This window comes from Spea bombifrons, chromosome 1 (genome assembly GCF_027358695.1).
Source record: "Spea bombifrons isolate aSpeBom1 chromosome 1, aSpeBom1.2.pri, whole genome shotgun sequence".
NCBI lineage: Eukaryota > Metazoa > Chordata > Amphibia > Anura > Pelobatidae > Spea > Spea bombifrons.
Window position 1 is genome coordinate 99,815,998 of NC_071087.1, and position 18,887 is coordinate 99,834,884.

The following is an 18,887-nucleotide window of genomic DNA, read 5'->3' on the forward strand; positions in this document are numbered from 1 at the left end:
ACCAAATATAAACACACAAGTGGATTTAGTCCCGAATAACATTTTTTAAAGGTACAGCGGCAACAACAATGCAGAACAGTGATTTTTCTTTCTTGGTTTAATCTTCTTTGGCGTAACAGAATAACGGTGAATATAAAACAGTTATGGTAACAAGTAAGATTTGTAGGATACATTGTAGGTCCCGGCAACAGACCATTAAGATATATGATTGGTATTAATTAGTCAACCAGTTAAGATACTAAAATGTATCAAACCTCTTTAGTTAATACTCTACAAAAGACTCTACAGCTAACAATTAAAACCAGGTACAGCTTTTTTAATGCTACATAATAACTTGCTTCCCACTCGTGGAAATACATTAAAATTGCTTGGTAACGCTTTAGCTCTAACAGCTATTTTAGCCCTAAAAGTGAATAACTGAACTGTAACCAATCTTAATTAGGCTGTAACGAATGCAAGATTCCCTTCATTTCCAAATTTTGAAACTGCCTATTATTTGGAGCAAATGTAAGCAAACACGTTGCTTTCTAGAGATTTTGATTGGATGCGGTTAACGGTTTATTTAAAGCCAAAGTTATTAAAAATGTTACTTGATATCCTGTGTTATAACTGTGATTGGACCTGTCAGTTTCAACACATGAGGAAAAAAAAATGACAGTCAACTGTGTTTCGCATACAAATGCCTGGAAATTCAGCTACAAACCATTATTACATTATAAAGGCAAACTGATGAAGCTACTGCCTGTAGATAAACATCTAAATCTACTTTTAACTTGATCGGGAAGACAGTGATATGAAATACATACCATTATGCATTTAATCTTAATATAGGGTATAGATAGGCAGTGGCTGTGTCTTAACCCCTGGAGCACTAAGCCATGGCTGAACTACACATTGCAACTTCCACAGAGCTCACGTAGTTAACCGATCACTCGTTGCTTCTGTGTTCACAATAAAATACAAATTACTTTGAATTAAATGCCAAATATTAACAAGGGGGCATGTATAAAACTACAAAGTGGCATGGGACAACTGGCTCTATTCAAGTATACTATTGATTTCCATGTGTTTGTAATGATGCGCACTGATATTGTATAGTGTGGCACATTTGTTATTTTTCTGTGGAAGGGGGGCTCTTCGTGATGAAAGAGATGCTTCTGATTGCCCAGAGAGGCCTTCTCACTCTCTATTCTTGACAACGGCGGTTCCAGTAAACTGGGCTGCGTCGGTTCCAGCCTCACATTCCACTACACCTTTGGTGCTCTCGTTGCTAATGGGGGAATTGCTGGACAAGGAAACCAAGCCAGAATCCTGGCTGCTGGGTGGAGAAAACACTGCACATGGAAATAGAAAGAAAAGAAAGTTACACATACTGTTTTTCATCGTGAGACAATGTGGTCTTAAAAAATTCAGTGCACAGTCATTAATGACAGGATCCTGTCTACCCAAATATACTTGGCATTAGTGGTATAACTGATCTTCAATATAATGTACAATGTGCGTTGGGGAAACATGCATCATTGGAATCCTGGCCCTCCTGTTTCTGACACACATATCAGGATCCTTGATTATCTGTAATAATGAATGAATGAATAACATACCAAAATTAGTACTGACTAATGTAGCTTATCAGACCTAGGGCTGCAACTAACGATTATTTTAATAATCGATTAGTTGGCCGATAATTTTTTCGATTAATCGATTAATCGGATAAAAAAAAAACAATATTTAATAATTTAATGAAATGCCCTGCACCCACCCACACTCTGCCCCATCAGTTTCCCAATCATATATATTCTCTCTCTCTCTCTCTCTCTCTCTCTCTCTCTCTCTCTGTGCCTCCGCTACCGAATCGTTCCACTTACAACGTTCAACCGCAAAACTTTATTCAAATCTTCATCGTTCACGCGCGTCACATCCGTCATTACGTAACTTCAAGCAGACGGACACTACAGAGCTCTGCAGCAGAAACGGGGGAACGCTGGCGGAGGTAAGTGAAAGGAGCCGAGCGCTCCAACGACGAATCCATCACTCGATTAATCGATAACGGAAATCGTCGACAACGATTCCCGTTATCGATTATTATCGATTTTATCGATTCGTTGTTTCAGGTCTAATCAGACCAATAGTAATGTATTATTACACCCAATTTTAAGATGACTTTCTGCCACCAGGCACTTTCACTGATACTCCTCCTCCTTCTTAAGCCAAATACTATTCACATTTGCCATGGGCTTATCTTCAATAACACTGAACTACTGGGAAACTGGTGAAATTCCCCACGATGTGAATTCATACAACCAAAGAAGGCAGTGGATCTTCATACCACAGAAGTAAGAAATCTCAATTTTACTTGTAGAAAGTTCACACAAAATGGCAGCAATATGGAGGACAAACTGTCTAGCATGTTTCTTACCAAATGTATATTACTCATGGGCTCTATCGGTAAGCCTATGACAAAGGATCGTTAGAACCAAGTGCATAAGGCAGTCTGTGTCTTTTACCGATTGCTGCTAATCAAACTAGGGTGACTGCCTCTTAAATATTTGGTGGATACATGCATATTTCACAAGTAGCTGACCAGCTGCAGCCCTGCCCTGCAGTATGTGGGATGGGCAAACCATTTACTTACATATGCACGTCCCAGTGTGTATGTCTGGAAAAAATGGCTGATTTGGCCAACCTACAGTGAAATCACATTTTACCAGCAGACACATTAACAGGATTCTCAGGGGCACTAGTATTGAACAAGAATCCACACAGCAGGACTGAGAAAATATTACAAACAAGTACTCTATAACTGTCCCATATAAAATCATGATGATGACAAACATGCAGAGCAAGCAAGTGTTCCCGATCTGCCTGCTTGATGTGTTACATGAGAATACGTGAAACACATTAACTGGGGAGAGAGATCTTGATCTTTGTGTATCGATGCTTTTGCAGGGTGAGTGCCACAGAAATGTCTCCATTCAGCTGAGTAACACTTACAGGACCGGTTTACTGACCAGTAGCAAAAAAAGCACTCCCACTAAAATTAACAGCACTTTTCGTGCGTGTGGGGCATTGCTAAATGACACCCAATATTCTTTGTGCCAGTGATGGAGGTCAGTATATCACGTGCAAGGAGGTGTTCTACTGAATACATCTCCTGCAAGGATTATAATTGTAGGCTGCTGATGCTCCCAGATAGCACCTCTGTCATCTATTATAGCTCCCAGACAAACTACTGTATATGCACACCTGTGTGCATCCAAAAACTTGACAGATTGTGAACTGCAAGCCAATATGCGGACACATGTAGGCGCAGGTCACATGGAGTATGTAGCGCTCAATGTGACCCCACCGCAAAGGAACGAACGAGCTTCATGAAGTGAGATTTGCCCATTTTGAACTTGTGAAACTTGTGGACTGCATATCATATGATTCTCAGCCTGCCTTCAGGTTGACTGAGCATCAAGAGACGTGTTGTTCCTAAAGATGTGCTACTCATCTCCGAGCCACTGTCTGATGAGACAGGTGAGTATACAAGATTTTGACACATGACATTTGTACCCCACCCCACATCTTACACTCAGACCTTTTCTTTTTCTTTCAATAAGATCCAAAATGTGGGGGTCATTTTATAATCAGACAAATACCCTAGCTGGTGGTGGGCGCATGCATTTTTGGCAGAACTGGATCATCCCTTTAAACACAAATCAGAGGTTTGTATCAAACCTGCAAGTATCAGCGCTGTGAAATATGATGGTGCTATATAAAACCATACATATAAGTTACATACATTTACATGTAAATAGTTTTTTTCTTTTAAACTCTGCTAGCTTTACTAATCTAACCAGGTAAACAGAAAAAACCCAACTTGAAGGATAGCTGCACGCAAGCACACTTAACATAACCACACAAACCACCTCTTACTATAGTTATTCACTGTTTCCATAAAACATCATTTACTATAATTCACTTTTATTTTATTTCTACAACAGAAAAGATCATTAGTGGTATCACAGTTTTTTCAATAAAAGGTTATAAGCACAAATTAAGACACAAGGTCATGAATGAAACTCTTCAATGCAAACATACCCGTATAAGAGGAAAATGAAGCTATGGAATACTGTTAGCAGCAAAGGAAAAAGAGTCAGATACACACAAAGAAAGATAAATCTATTTAATATCGGGCTAAGTCTAAGTGTTAAGAGCAAGTGCAAGTCCCAAGGGTTACGCAATGAATGGCAGGAAGGTCCTTCGACCTCTGGTTTGTGATCATACCCCCGGCTCCCTCTCCCAGCTCCTGCCAAGCCTGAATGTAATTAAGGAGAAGCTGCAGTGGCAATTTTTCCCCTCATTAACTTGCTGATTGGTTTCAGCCTCAGGATTTTGCCAGGCTGCAGTTTGTCACCAATTCCAAATGGCCAATCGTTAATACTAATGTTTGTGTAACTAACTGCCTGCATCTGCCGCTGCTCCTTGTACAACAATAATGGCGAGAGAGTACATTAGTGCTCACGTGTTAATTCAACCCGTGTTCATCAGGAGAGAAATCTATGGTGTAATTAAGTTAAACGCGTTGGTAGCTCTGTGCCGGTCTAAATCATCGCAGGACTTACTGGCCTCTGACATGTTCAGTGTCAACACTTATTATGTTTGATTGCAACCCATCTTTTACAGTTTACCTAAGCTAGCTATGCTAACAGCTTGGTACAAATGAATGCGTTATAAGGAACTACTCGCCGTCCGCAAATCAATTTATGACATGCCAAGAGAGAGAGCAGCCTACTGGCAAGGACTGCAATACAGGTAGGTAGCGGGCGAGCACATTAACCCCTTGAATGCCGGAAGTAAATATATTCTTTATATAAATACTGTAATGTCTGGCTACATATTGCATTGTGATGCCCAAGTCTATTGTATGAAATATAATGGAGAGTGTACGTCTGACAAATTCTTAAGGCGGAATAGTGCCTTCTACTAAGCTGTGCACACATGTAGGATTGCCGCAATGTTTATTCCAAGAAGGGATCGTGACTTAAATGGTAATTTGCACCAACATTATTGGATTAAAAACAAGTTTCCTTGAATATAAGGAAACTAGCAACAGTAGCAAAACTGCGATCAAAGTGTATCGTCACCATTCTTCCATATGTGGTCTGTATCCCACAACAATAACCATCTTCTGGATGCATTTGAAAGCGCTTGTGTCTAATAAAAGAATAATGGAGTCTCCCTGGTGAAAGCAAGATGTTTATATGCATTCAGGTCAGTGTGCAAACAAAGGATCTGGAAAACGAACGGCCTTCGTCTTTATTCCATTTGTAACCCTTACCCCAGACTGACATCATTTATCCATTGGGAGCAATCATCTATTACCGATTCAAAGCAAGGATACAAGGGATATATGCCCTTTGGGACATACATCTGAGGAAGATGTCACCCATAATGACAATGTTAAAGTAATGGGAGCAGAGCAGGAAAATCCCAGCTGTTAGTACGTTCTGTCAGATATTTAAACACTTCATTTAAACAGGCATTTTGCATTTGTCAACAATTCACAATAATACTGCATGGAAATGCAATGTACTTTTACATATCTTATTGTAACTGCTGCTACGTCACCTATAGCATCCAAAAAATGTTTTTTGTTTTTAGAAATTATAGAATAAACAGTTAAATATACACAAAAATACTGTTCATTTGTATCTAAAAAAAGAAAACATAATCCATGGAAATATCAGTTTTTTCACCATGAAACAGGACTATTACACTGCACAATCTCTGTATGATGCTATGGCAAAAGTGAAATAGGATGTGACCGAGCAACTAACATGTTTATCTAATCTACACATTTTAAAATCTCACACATATTTAACTGATCTGAGTTTTCTGCACATCCTAAGCAACCTTGAATTAATTTACTATTTCTCTTGGAAGGCTACTCCACGTATTTACTACCCTTTACGTAGAGACACACTTTAAAGGGGAATTCCAGGTGTCATACACACCTTCAGGCATATGAGCTCCCCTCGCAAATGTATGAGTGATTTTGTAGCATCCCCCCCATACGCATTTGCCCTTTTGCCCACCTCTTAGCTATTTTTCAAGCAGGAAATGTGTTCTGTGGAACAGCTACAGTAGTGCCTCAGCAAACATCACGGGAGGCCAAATAACTAACTAGGGAAGAGCCTGGGAGTTACAGCTCCAGAGCTGCAGCTTCTACAATCATTGTATACATAGACACACACAAAATATGCTTTTTACTCTCTCAGAGGTACTGTAGGATTTATCTACTCAAAACCCCTGCTTATATGTCCAAACCCATGTATTTTTCTGCATACATGTAATGTGTGAAAATCCTCCCCAAAATTGCCAAAGATGGTATATGGGGCCCAGAATGACTGAATATAATGCACATTCCTGGACATGGCTCTGCTTGTAGATGCTCATTTTATTTCTATAAGATCATGTTACAGCCGTTCTCTCATTTCAACCACACTAAGGTGTTTAATAATATGCCTTCATATCACCAAGTCTAATGGTCATCTTTCAAAAATCCAGAGATAAGGTAGACGTCTTCACAGGTTACTAGAGCAGAGATTTGGCATTGCTAAGTCATTCATGTCTGTCACATGAAAAGATACATCTCCGTTAGGCTTCAGGCACTTTTCACATACAATGCCACCCTCTTGAACTTTACTACTGTGTCATCCAATCCCTCCTCTGTTATAAGTGCTGAGTCAGTAAGAAATCATAGGCTACATGGTTGTCTCAACTGATATTTGTTAACATACAAGCTCCTACTGTTACCACAATTAATGACAACAATGGTCAAAGTATTTTATTAAAAATGTGGATGCATAGTAACTTAGTTCCTCTGGTGGGCATATACCACATTTATTATCTTTTTCTTAAAGCTTCATTTTCAAGAGATAGTGAGTTTGTTACAGCCAATCAATACAATTACCGTATTTGCTCGATTATAAGACGAGGTTTTCTTCTAATCGGGGTCGTCTTCTAATCAGACCTCAAATAGAGGTCTGATTAGGAGACTAAGATCCAGATCCCCCGCACCGCTGCAGGGGACCTGGATCCTCCTGTCTCACCCCCCCCCCATCATACACACACTTACCGGTGCTTCCTGCTGTGTTGCCGGGGCAGCGGGTTGACGTCTACGCGATCCGCATAGACAACGTCCGCTGCAGCCGGAAGGAGGTGTGAACTCTGATCTCTGACAGCCGGGGAAAGTATACGCGACGGACGCATACAAACCCCCGCTGCCAACTCCACCTCCTTCCGGCTGCAGCGGAAGGCGACGCCAACCCGCTGCCCCGGCTGGAAGCACCGGTAAGAGAGGGCTGAGAGGGGAGAGAGAGAGGGGTGAGAGAGAGAGAGAGAGTGTGTGTGTGTGTGTTAGTTAAATGGGGGTATAGGGTGTATGTGTGTGTTAAATGGGGGCATAGGGCATTTCTGGAGTGGCGTTAAGGGGGCATTTAATAGAGCACTCTGCCTCCTGAAATGCCTTATACCTCCCTATATGACACTCTGCCCCATAATATGCCTTTTAACCCCCTAAATGCCAGAGTGGCATATAGGGGTATAAGGCATTTCTGGAGGCAGAGTGCTCTATACAATGCCTTTTAACTCCCTTAATGCCACTCTGCCTCCTGAAATGCCTTATACCTCCCTATATGCCACTCTGCCCCATAATATGCATTTTAACCCCCTAAATGCCAGAATGGGATATAGGGGTATAAGGCATTTCTGGAGGCAGAGTGGCACATAGGGGGTCAAAAGGCATACCATGGGGCACAGTGGCATATAGAGGGTTAAAAGGCATATCATGGGCCACTGTGCCATATTGGAGTGGCAAGCCTGGGGGCAGATGTGTGTAACTGAGGGACAGGTTGGAAAATACAAGAAATAAAAACAAAAAAAATATTTTTCTCAATCATAGCTTTTATAAAAAAAAAAGTTTACATGAATTAACATTTACTGGTAAAACTTTTTTCCTTTGGGGTCGTCTTATATTCAGGCTTTTTCTTTTTTTCCTAAGTTAATATTCAGATTTTGGGGGTCGTCTTATAATCAGGGTCGTCTTATAATTAAGCAAATACGGTAATTTAGGGCACGGAAAGTTTAAGTCTAATATACTGATCAAATGACGGTGGTGCTTGAAACAGTCAATCAGTGACAGGAAAGCAATATCACTGAAAGCAATGGGAGTGCGTTATTCACATGTACAAGGGGGGTCTTAATAGACCTGGCCCACAGCATTTGCCAAGCCAGTGCCAGAGCTGACGGGCCGTAAGTATATCGCATGCAGGGAGATGTGAGTGGCTGAACCCGTCTCATGCACAGAAACTGGATGGAAACGAAGACAACACTAAACAAAAATGATGCTATTGTATCCACATGCCAGAAAAAGGTCATGAGGAGAATTGCGGAACAAACGTGCACGGTTGATGCACTAGAATGAAGAACTGGAAAGTAATATTCACTTCTACTTTCTGCACACAAATATACTGCAAGGAGACACTCACTAACTCATCCACAGATTAAAACATACTGCTAGTTCCTTTCACTTCCAGAGATCTGTTTCCCCCCTTCACTTATGAATTGCTGCTTCTGTCACCAACATTTAAGCAATTAAGATTATCTTGGACGCCCATGGTTTGACAAGTTCATTGTGTACTTTCTAGAGTGCTCATTCTTGGCACAAAGAACAAGGCGTGAAAGGTAAGGCTATGAATAGAGATCTTTATTCCACCTGATCGGAGGGATTAAGAACACTCGTTTCCAGTACATGCCTGCATCCTAGATAATCGAAAGGGGGGCTCTGCAGGTGAAGTAATGAAATGCCAAGTAAAAGTAGAGATATCCTTCTGTCACTTCCCTCTTCTCACTCTTGACTTGAAAGATAAGTTAGAAACTGTCCATCATACACTGCATTATAGATATATATATATATATACACACACACACGGACCACAAAAATGAAGGTCAGAAAATCTTAGCCAGACGACTTGCTAAGCTGTTCAACCAAAAGCACACAGCCATCATCAGATGTAGGGGATAATAAGGGGGACATTTGAGTAACACATTCAAATAATGGTTTATTGTTAAAGAAAATCTAAACCTTTGCTTTGATTCTTCCTATTGAGTATAAAAAATGAACCAATTAATCCTTAAAGTTTTTTTGGGAATCTATAGAAAAAACAAATAACATTTCCATTCATAAATCAAATCTCTGAGGGATATCGATATGGCACCAAATAGTGCTTAACACACCCCAAGATTCATGTCAAACAGATTGTATTCACAAACCAAGGCCTCTTCATGAGACATTTCCAAGGCGTTACATTCTTATATCTGTATCGTTGTTAGCTAGAAGGTGAATATACGTGTTTTGACTGTAGTGCTGAAACAGTATAGAATGTATGTCAATATGCGAAGTTCCCAGAAGCTGAGCTTTTCTGGCACCTGACGCGTTTTAACTTTTCTTTCTTTATCCTGTGCTGTTATATTTGCCCTAAGTGCAATAGAGCAGAAAGATATAAAGGCCTTATGCATTCCTGAGGCACACAGATAAGATATGTCCTAAACACTGAGGCAGAAGACCAGATGCTATCTATTATACTGACAGCGGAAAATCAGATTCATTTTTCTTCTGCAGGTGGTTAAAACAACACCGTAGTCTTTGCAGGAGTACATGACATGTCCGCTTCATGGTTTATACAATGCAAACCTGAGGCTGTCAGACAAATATGCTGCGGGTGTGCTTGGCAGAAAGTAATTTTCAGGAAGCTCCGACACTTGCATTTCTATAGCATCTTTTTCCTGCGAGGTAAGACAGTCATTCATAATAACCCTCTTGGCTCTGCAACAGTTGCTTGACAAAACCCTCTACTGAAGATGTAGAGCAGCAAAAAAATAATGGGAAAAAAAACCCCGCAGCAGCCTGAGGCAAAAGCTGATACCGATGTAATACAAGGAATTACAAGGAAGATGGAAGCTGCAATTACCCGGCTATTTAACCCAATCTATGGCTCATCAGCAAAGCGTTTAGTGCAGCTTTCGCACTGAGACAAGCTGACATGATACAATCAGTTTATCTGTCCCCTCCAGCCATTACGCTCTCTTAACCTGGGAGTTATGTCAAGTAGAACAACTGTGCATTGACGTCTCTCTTCTGCAGATGTTAAACGAGAGACTGACAGCTCCCAGACACTTAAAGGATGTCATTAGAGATAGTTTACCCTTGTCTAACACGGTTAGTGTCAGCACCGCCTTTAGAAGCGCAACTTATCTCCTTCTCTTGCAGTAAGACCTCTGGGGAAAAATATTGTGGCTTCCATAATTTCCTGCTAAACACACAATCATAAAGAGTGTGTATTAAAGTACTCTGTACGACATCTAGTTGCATTGGCATGGTTGCTCCTTGGTCGTTATTTGACCAACATTCCCATAGAAGATTATGGTTACTAATAACCCTGTGAAAGAAGCAGCATGGCAAGCTATAGCTTTTAAGTATCATGGCTTTTCTTAATTAAAAATCAGCAAATATATTGTATATTAACACTTTTGAAGAGAATATGGTGCATTATATTGCACTCTCTAGTTAACCTTAGCAGATCATTGTACTACCTCATCTGAAGGTTAAATCATACTGAAGCAATGCACTTTTTAGAAGCCTTTTCAGTTTCTACTGCAATAACCTACAGGTGGTTGCGTCACATGACAATTAGATGTTCCTAGCAAAATTATAAATACATGAAATAAATAAATTTATTTAGACAATTTTCCTTGATTAAAAGTATATTGCCCAATTTCTTTTTCATTTTTTTTGCATCCAACTAGGAATGTTCCTAACGCTGTCCTTTTCAGTTCAGCAGATTAGGCGGAACAGCACCTTTACACAAAGCTTCAGAATATAGACAAATTAGTGACCGCACTAGTCATCATTTAATACATATAGAAGTAGCACATCGTTCAAGATTTACAGTATGAATTGCCAAGTAAAAGTGGAGATATCCTTCTGTCACTTCCCTCTTCTCACTCTTGACTAAGATAAGATAAGTTAGGAACTGTCCATCATAAACTGCGTTTAATGTTATTCATCAGTGCAATTAATCAATGTTTTAAACCCAAAATAAAGTATGGACAACTAAGGTCATCAGAAAAGAGTGAATGTTACACTGCTACATATGACATATCTCTAAGAACTTGTTTAATGTTAAACCTGCACCAATCAACTGTCAATCCCAAACCTAGGAGCACTGGGTTAATATATTTGGCACCACATTTACATCTAAGCCAAGTATCTTTTAAAAAGGAAACCACAGGATTAATTCTAGATATGAATACAGTAAGCGGCTGTTTCTCCACACCTTATGGTGAGGAGAAGAAGAAACTCAAGAAGGCTGCCACAAAAGCTCCAGCGGAAGGCGTAGGGAGGATTAGTGATAAGAGATCATGTACAGCAAAGAAGGAATAAATTGGAGGTGAAACACCTGCGTCTGTTAAAGGAAGGCAAAGAAAAGCTGCCACAGCACACAAGTATCTATGTCACGAACGGCCAATAGAATGAATAGTTAAACCTCATCACACACTGAATTATGCATTAAACAGGGCCAGCTCAGCCTTTCACACCACTGTTGGCACTCTCCCTTTAGTGAAAAGACCCCAAAGGGGAACTGTCACTGTGACAGCTTCTAGCACGTGTAACTTGTACATACATGTATAGTTTGTGTTCTTACAGTCTTCAGTCATGTAATTGTTTTGGATATTTAGTTTATATTGAGCTGTGAGCAACAGCATTAGGAGACATATTCATTTCCTGTCCTGAACACCATCAGACACAATCCGCAATTTACTAATATGGGGGAAATAGCTTGCTAGGTGGTGGTCGGGGGATCGTTACGAAAGTAAAGTACAACTCATTATGCCAGAGTGAGAATTCTACATTCTATGCCAAGAATCCATGTGAATTAATATCTGCCTTTATCTTCTGGTGCTTATGCTGCGTAGACCCAGTGTTTTGTTTGAAAGGCCTGGCCACGAAGTATATGCATATTATACTTGTTGATGTTTTTTTCCACACATTTAATACATACATTAAATATTTCTCCAATGTATTAACTCATTCAGAACATTTCCCATCATGGCCAGCTATTTCTGTTACACATGATATACAGTATGTACTGGCATGAATACAAATGTAGCCTGGTGTAAAATATGTCATATGTCATAAACGTGAATTTGAACCTAATTAGTATGTGTTTCTACTTAATTGTGCCCTTTTTATTTGAATTCAATGTGAGCTTTCACAACCCAGAGTGCTGATATTTGCTGACAACGTGTCCCATTTTAGTCAATAGAGTACAAAGAGCTGCAATTTTTACTCTTCTGAAAGCTGTTTACTGTTACTGAAGAAAGGAAGGTAAAGAGAAAGAAAACAACACCAGGAAAGAGAGACTAGGGTTGAATTTGTATTTTGTTGGGTTACTGTCCATGTTTACCGGCAGCTGGTTCTAGAAGCCTTTGTAAGAGTGGGGAGGAGAAGGAGAGACAGCACCAGGAAACGAAATTCATTATGTTAGTTTAGCTTCCATGAGGTAATGAGTCTCTAACGTTCAACCCCAGCTACAAATGTCCTACACTGCTCGAAAAGAAAACCTCCAAAGCCAGCTACATAGGGTACACGTATCAGCACTTTTCCCCTCCCCAGCTCCATCAGAGGCTTCTAGCTCACACAACAGGGCAGTTCTACTGTATAGCATTACACTGGCGATTGCATCCTAGTTGCCATTGCCAGCTTCAGGGACTTAAAGCGGAGTCAAAGCCCTGACCTCCCCCACTGCACAACAGGCTTGTGCATTCATTTTCGTACAAACTTTATTTTTAACGAAAATTGCATGTTTTGTGTTTATACAACAACGAAAACAAAGGCAATCTCCAACGAAAGTAAAAAAACTAATTGCTTATTCGTTGCCACGTGTAGCCGCCCCCATTACATGCCATTTTCGTGATAGTTGATGAGGTAAAGTCAGAGGACTGTATAGAAGGGTGTATATAAATAACTGATAGGTAGAAGTAGCTAAAAAATTAGATGATCTCATTAACGGTAATGGCTGTGATCACAGCGGGTGTTTTTCCTTACTTTTTTCACTCTGGCCAACCAGCATTTACAATGGAAGGGGACAAGCATTAGATATATAAGCGGACACCATTTTAACTTGTAAGTAGCACTCTGAGTTACTGAAGAGCCAATCATGAGCAGACTTCTTGTTGTAATATTTATAAAGCTACATTAAAGTACCAAGAAGAGACAATAAACCGTCTGCATGTAGGAGCTAGGAATAAACCTATTCAAAACTACATTAACCCCTTAAGGACCGGGCTCATTTTTCGTTTTGTACCCTGTGGGACCGAGGCTGTTTTGACACTTTTGTGGTGCTTTTGTTCAGCTGTAATTTTCTCCTCACCCATTTAGTGTACCCACATAAGTTATATTTTTTTTTCAGGACAAGATGGGCTTTCTTCAGATACCATTATTTTGATCGTATCATCTTATTTACTATAAAAAAAAAAAAAACATGAAGAAAAATTGAAAAAAAAACACATTTTATGACTTTTATTTGAAAAATCTTTTACTCACCTAAAAAAGCAAGTAAAAAAACTAGCTAAATAGATTCTACTACTTGTCCTGAGTTTAGAAATACCCAATGTTTTTATGTTTTTTTGCTGTTTTTTGTAAGTTATAGGGCAATAAGTACAAGCAGCGTTTTATGATTTCCAAATCTTTTTTAACAAATCTGGTCAGTCTGCCTCCATCTCCTCTTTGGAACATCTTTGAAGCCGGTTAACTCAATTTAACCCATTCAAACCATACATTTTTGAAAACTAGACACCCCAGGGTATTCCAAATGCTGTTATTTTAACCCTTTCCATGCACCAATTATACAACTACACTTTGTCAAACTTTGTAATAGTATTTTTTTTTATTTTTTTCCCCACACAAATTGTACTTTAGTTATAGATATACAGGTTCTGGTATATATCACTGTCAAACAACACCCCAATGTGTGTTCAGGAACATCTTCTGAGTGCAGTGATACCCGACATGCATGGGTTTGTCGTGTTGTTTGAGATTTAAAATGCCACATTTGGGAAGTGCGCTTTTTTTCTCCATTTTGGTCAGTCTGTACCTATGCCCTATCTTTGAGCTAGGCCACTCCAATTTACCCCATCAGCCATTTTTTTTTATATTAGACACCCCTTGGGTATTTGAAGTGCTTTTATTTTAACTCTTTGTTGAGATTTTTGAGAAATTTTAGCACTTGCTCAAAATAATAAACTTTATTTTTTTATTTTATTTTATTAATACTTTTTTTATATTTTTTTTACACATTTTGCTGGTACTGGATGGTTCATCTAGTGACATCACTGCATAATTTTTTTTTCCCTTTTTTTTTTTTTTTTTATTATTTTCTGAATATTTTACTAATCACATTGTGATTAGAAAGCTGGGCTCCACTGACTTGCATGGTTGAATGCAGTACCTGTATTCAACCTGCAAGTGGAGCCAGAGTTCTCTAGGGGGTCTGGAGACCTTCTAGCAAACTCTTTCATCTTTATTGTTTTTTTTTCCCGGGCCGCCGCCATCTTGCTGATGGCGAAGATCACCGGCAGTAGCAGCTGTGACCACTCTCCGGAGCGGTACCCACACACATTACATATATTGTTGGGCTTTCTTCAGATACCATTATTTTGATCAAGGGGAGCCAGATTCTCAGGAGGGTCTGGAGAGACTCTCCTGGAGAGACTCTCCTTGATTGTCTTTTTTAAAGGGCGCCGCCATGTTGCGAGAGGCAGAATCACTCGCAGTGGCGGTTGTGAATGCTCTCCGGAGCGGTCACGACACATCCTGTGATGGGTGTTTTGTGTTGCTGAATGCCCCGTGATCGTTGATCGCCTCCTAGACGCTTTTAAAATGGGCACCGCCGCCATACAGTGTATGGCGGATGTTGATACCCCGGGGAGGCCCCTGATGCCGATCTCAGCATTACTGAATGCCTCGAGACCGAGGCCTTACAGCAACACCGTTTAAGCGAGGAAAGTGATCATTGATCACTTTCTAAGCTTATTTAATTTAATGACGGTACAGGACCGTCAAAGGTCGTTAACAGTCTATTTTTGCGTGACGGCCCTGAACCGTCAAAGGTCGCTAAGGGGTTAAAGGGATACTCCAGTCATCATATGCACTTTAATGTACATGACAGCTGTGTGGTATCTTTAAATTTGGGTGTTGTCTATTTTGCAAATGCACACAGAGATTGTTCAGAATCCAATCATATGCATTTGCACCCTGGTCAGATCCAGTGCTGGCTCGGTGGTCTATTTAGACTCCAGTGCGCAATTGTTTCATTGATTTCCTGGTACTGATTTAAGGAGCCAACCAGAGGCAACATTGTGGGACCACAGACAAGGCGGGCAGCAGCCTACTCTGTGTGATGTAGGTGGTTTTTCTCCCGTTTTGAATAAGAATGCATATTAAAGTACTCCTATAGAGGGTGTCTCAGGGACATTAAGCGCAAGGTATACATAATTTTAATACGTTAATTTAAAGATGTAAAGTACAGTGTTGGGGACAATTATTTTATAATGAAAAAATAACGTGATCAGCATATTATATGGATGCCACCTTAACAGTTTGTATGACCCTGGCAATGGTTCAGAGACACATTAGTTATTGTGTACACAGGCTTCACTTTCACTCTGTAGCATGGCTGGCGCTGCCATCAAATAATGTTTGTACCAACTGACTGGCCAGGAATTGAAGACATGGTGTTACTTTTGTAGTCATAGCTTGTAATATGATATGTTTACATGGCTCTTTAGACTGGATTTCTGCTGTGCAAAACAGAATATACTTTCCAATTCAACCAGTTACTGAAACCAGACAGACCTCTGATAAAGATACATTATGGAATAAGTATGAGAAAGGTATAAGAAGAAGTTGCAGTTTCGCCCACAAGTATGGGAAAAATGAGGTTTCCTACACAGAGTACATAATTTTAATATTGGGTACAAAATACTCATAATCATGCTAAATTTAGAATTTAGAGTAGTAGTAGGGTCTGAGAAACTTAGGTAAACTATAGAAAGAATGGTTTAGGATCACATTAGTTATCATATTAGTTATTGGGGACAAAGACAGTAGCCACATTAGCTTGATTTGTGAGACAGGAGAATTGAGACGATTTACAATATATTTGTGTGTGAGGACCAGGAGACCCCATGACAAATCTGGAGACTTGAGGCATCACTAGCCCTGTTTGTTAAGTTTTTGCTGGCATTAATTGATTTTGTACACCAACCCAATAGTCCAGAGTGTGGAGAAGGACTAATGGAGCTAAGCTATTAAGCTACCCCTAGGGTAAATGGTGTGGGGGGTTTTAGGGCAACGAGGTAGCTCTCCTATCAGTTTATTAAATCCTTCACCAAACATACCAGATTTAGAAACAAGCAGCTGTTAAATGGGTACTTTATGATTTGTAATGAAAAAATAGGTGCTAGAAATGTAATGGGAGGGTTAAAGTTGCTTGTTCTCCTGCTCAATATACTTTTATAACTAGATATAGGTTTTTAAACAGCAATCTCAGACAGGCCACACATTCCTACATCCTTCTCTCATTCATTTTTGCTCAGGGAATGCCTAATTCAAAGCCACGTGACATAAGAAAAGGATGCTGTCACTCAGTAAGGCCGTTGTTCCAGAAAATGGTTTAAACAGTTATTTTAAGAAAACGTTAAAATAGTTAATTTAATAGTTATTTTCTAGGTGGGACAGGACCTTAAAATTAATTTTGCTATCAGTCATTTTCTTTCAATTTAAAAAAATGTAATGCCTGTTAAAATATTTTTTATTATAATATACATAAAAGACACAAATAAATGTGTTTCCTATTTTATGAGAAAGCGAACCTTATAAAACAATATAATATCTTTTTAAAGAAAGTGAACTAGTCTAAAATATACCTTGACCTTACTCAGGAATATACTGGTTTTGTATTAAATATACAAATATAGAGACACACATCCAGTAGAACATAAAATCTAAAAAAAAAAAAAAAAACATTACCATGGAATAAAAGATGTAGAGTTCTTTTACAAATAACGGATGTAAAAAAGATTTTGATCCTGTTTACCCCTCCACAATATAATGTATGTAGCAGTTATCCACATCCGTATATAAAGTATATTGCTTTTGCACAGAGGGAACTCTTGATTTATAGAAACGCTCCCAATCTTCAAAAAACAATGCTTGCAAAACTAATTACAAAGGAAACTATATAATGGACGGGCCAAGCTCCTTTTACAAGAGAATGCACGGTGGAAAAGAAATAAGTTAACTTTCTCGGCTTAAAAAAAAACAACAAAACACGAGGATGGAAAAATAAGTTATCCCCATCTAACAGCCAAATTCCTACATAACTCAACGCGGACATCTCATCTGGTGTGAACTGCACTCATTCTCAGTGTAAACCCCAGCGCGCTGTGCAATGATATACAGTAATGTCACCTCGCAATCTGGATTTACTATAAAGGGCTGTGACGAGTTTCAGAGCAGTAAACATTGCAGCGAGGTGTATTTCACACTGAGCTGGTTTTTATGAAGTACACTTCACCGCCCGGCTCCGGCGGCCCCGATGATGAATGGTGAAAGATGCGTGACAAGCTTCATCATTGTTTGTAAATCTTAACTGTTCCTGCTCACTAACTCTGCAGGCAATTTTCAAAGACAGCGGCCGACAGAAGGACGGCACGGCTCCCCTGAAGGTTATTCAACTCGTGCCGTGATTATTCTACTTACGGCCAGACCAGGGAGCAACAGCTCAGCGTGAAGGGAACCTAATAAGAAACGGCTAAATTAACCCTAGGAATTTAATAGTAGGGAAAGTAAACGTAGCTGTTTCTTCTACCGTTTGTGAACAGCAATTGGCTGTAATTACAAATTGTCTGCTGTAGGTTACCCATCGTATAGTTCCTTTATCTATATTTTAGAATCAGTAGTATCATCACGAACAATGCTTTATTAATCTATATACGAGCAGAAAAACACACCGAATTTATTCCATAAATAAGTAATAATAAAGCAGGCGGGATCTATGTGGGTATTATGGCAGGGATTCTTTTTCTTAATATTAGAAATGGCATTGCAGTTCAAGATTATTTTTTTGGAAGCTCTGTGGCGCAACCAAAATATCGAATGTATGCTTATATTTCCCAAAGCAAGTTTCCATTTGCAGGGAACGCCTGCAAGTGCTGGTTGTGTGTGCCTAGGTCAGCATGTGATTGCTTACATGGCTTTTAATGGGGCAATAAGCAGAAAAGGTGCAATACTAAATTGCAAGGAGTGTTGTTACTATCAAGCACCAATAGCTCAGTAGGTCCAGAATCGTGTAGTCCCTCTTTAAAATCTACTATGGTAAAATGGTCAGAACAATAGCCAAAACAAACTGAACCATGCCCCTGTTCTATCAATGCTTTATATTTGCAATGCAATTGTATTGTTTTTTTTTTATAATAAAAAAATAGTGATAATAACTTATTTATTTAAATCATCACAAAACTAAACAAAATAAAGTATAACTGAAACAGTACAATTAAAACAATAACATGTCTGCGAAAACACCACAAACATATAAAACACTTGGCTCTTCAGAAAGTTCCATCATCAAGAAATGGGGGAGTTTTAGTCAAATCCAGAGTGACACTTCCAGCCAACCCAAATAACCCAAGTGTACCTAACTGCTTCTGGGTGATTATCATATATTGTACTTGTATTTTCCATTGTGTTCTGATTTTGCTACACAAGCTACTTGTAGCAG

At 39.4% G+C, this 18,887-nt stretch overlaps 1 protein-coding gene across 1 annotated transcript in view; it reads right to left on the bottom strand.

The window, feature by feature from the left end:
• Positions 1-689: 689 nt before the first annotated feature.
• DMRT1 (doublesex and mab-3 related transcription factor 1) overlaps positions 690-18,887 on the bottom strand; it is a 37,157-nt gene continuing 18,959 nt past the window's right edge. The window contains exon 6 of the mRNA XM_053466368.1: positions 690-1,334. Coding sequence (XP_053322343.1) covers positions 1,180-1,334 — 155 coding nt within the window. The 3' untranslated portion in view covers positions 690-1,179. The remainder of the gene's footprint in view (positions 1,335-18,887) is intronic.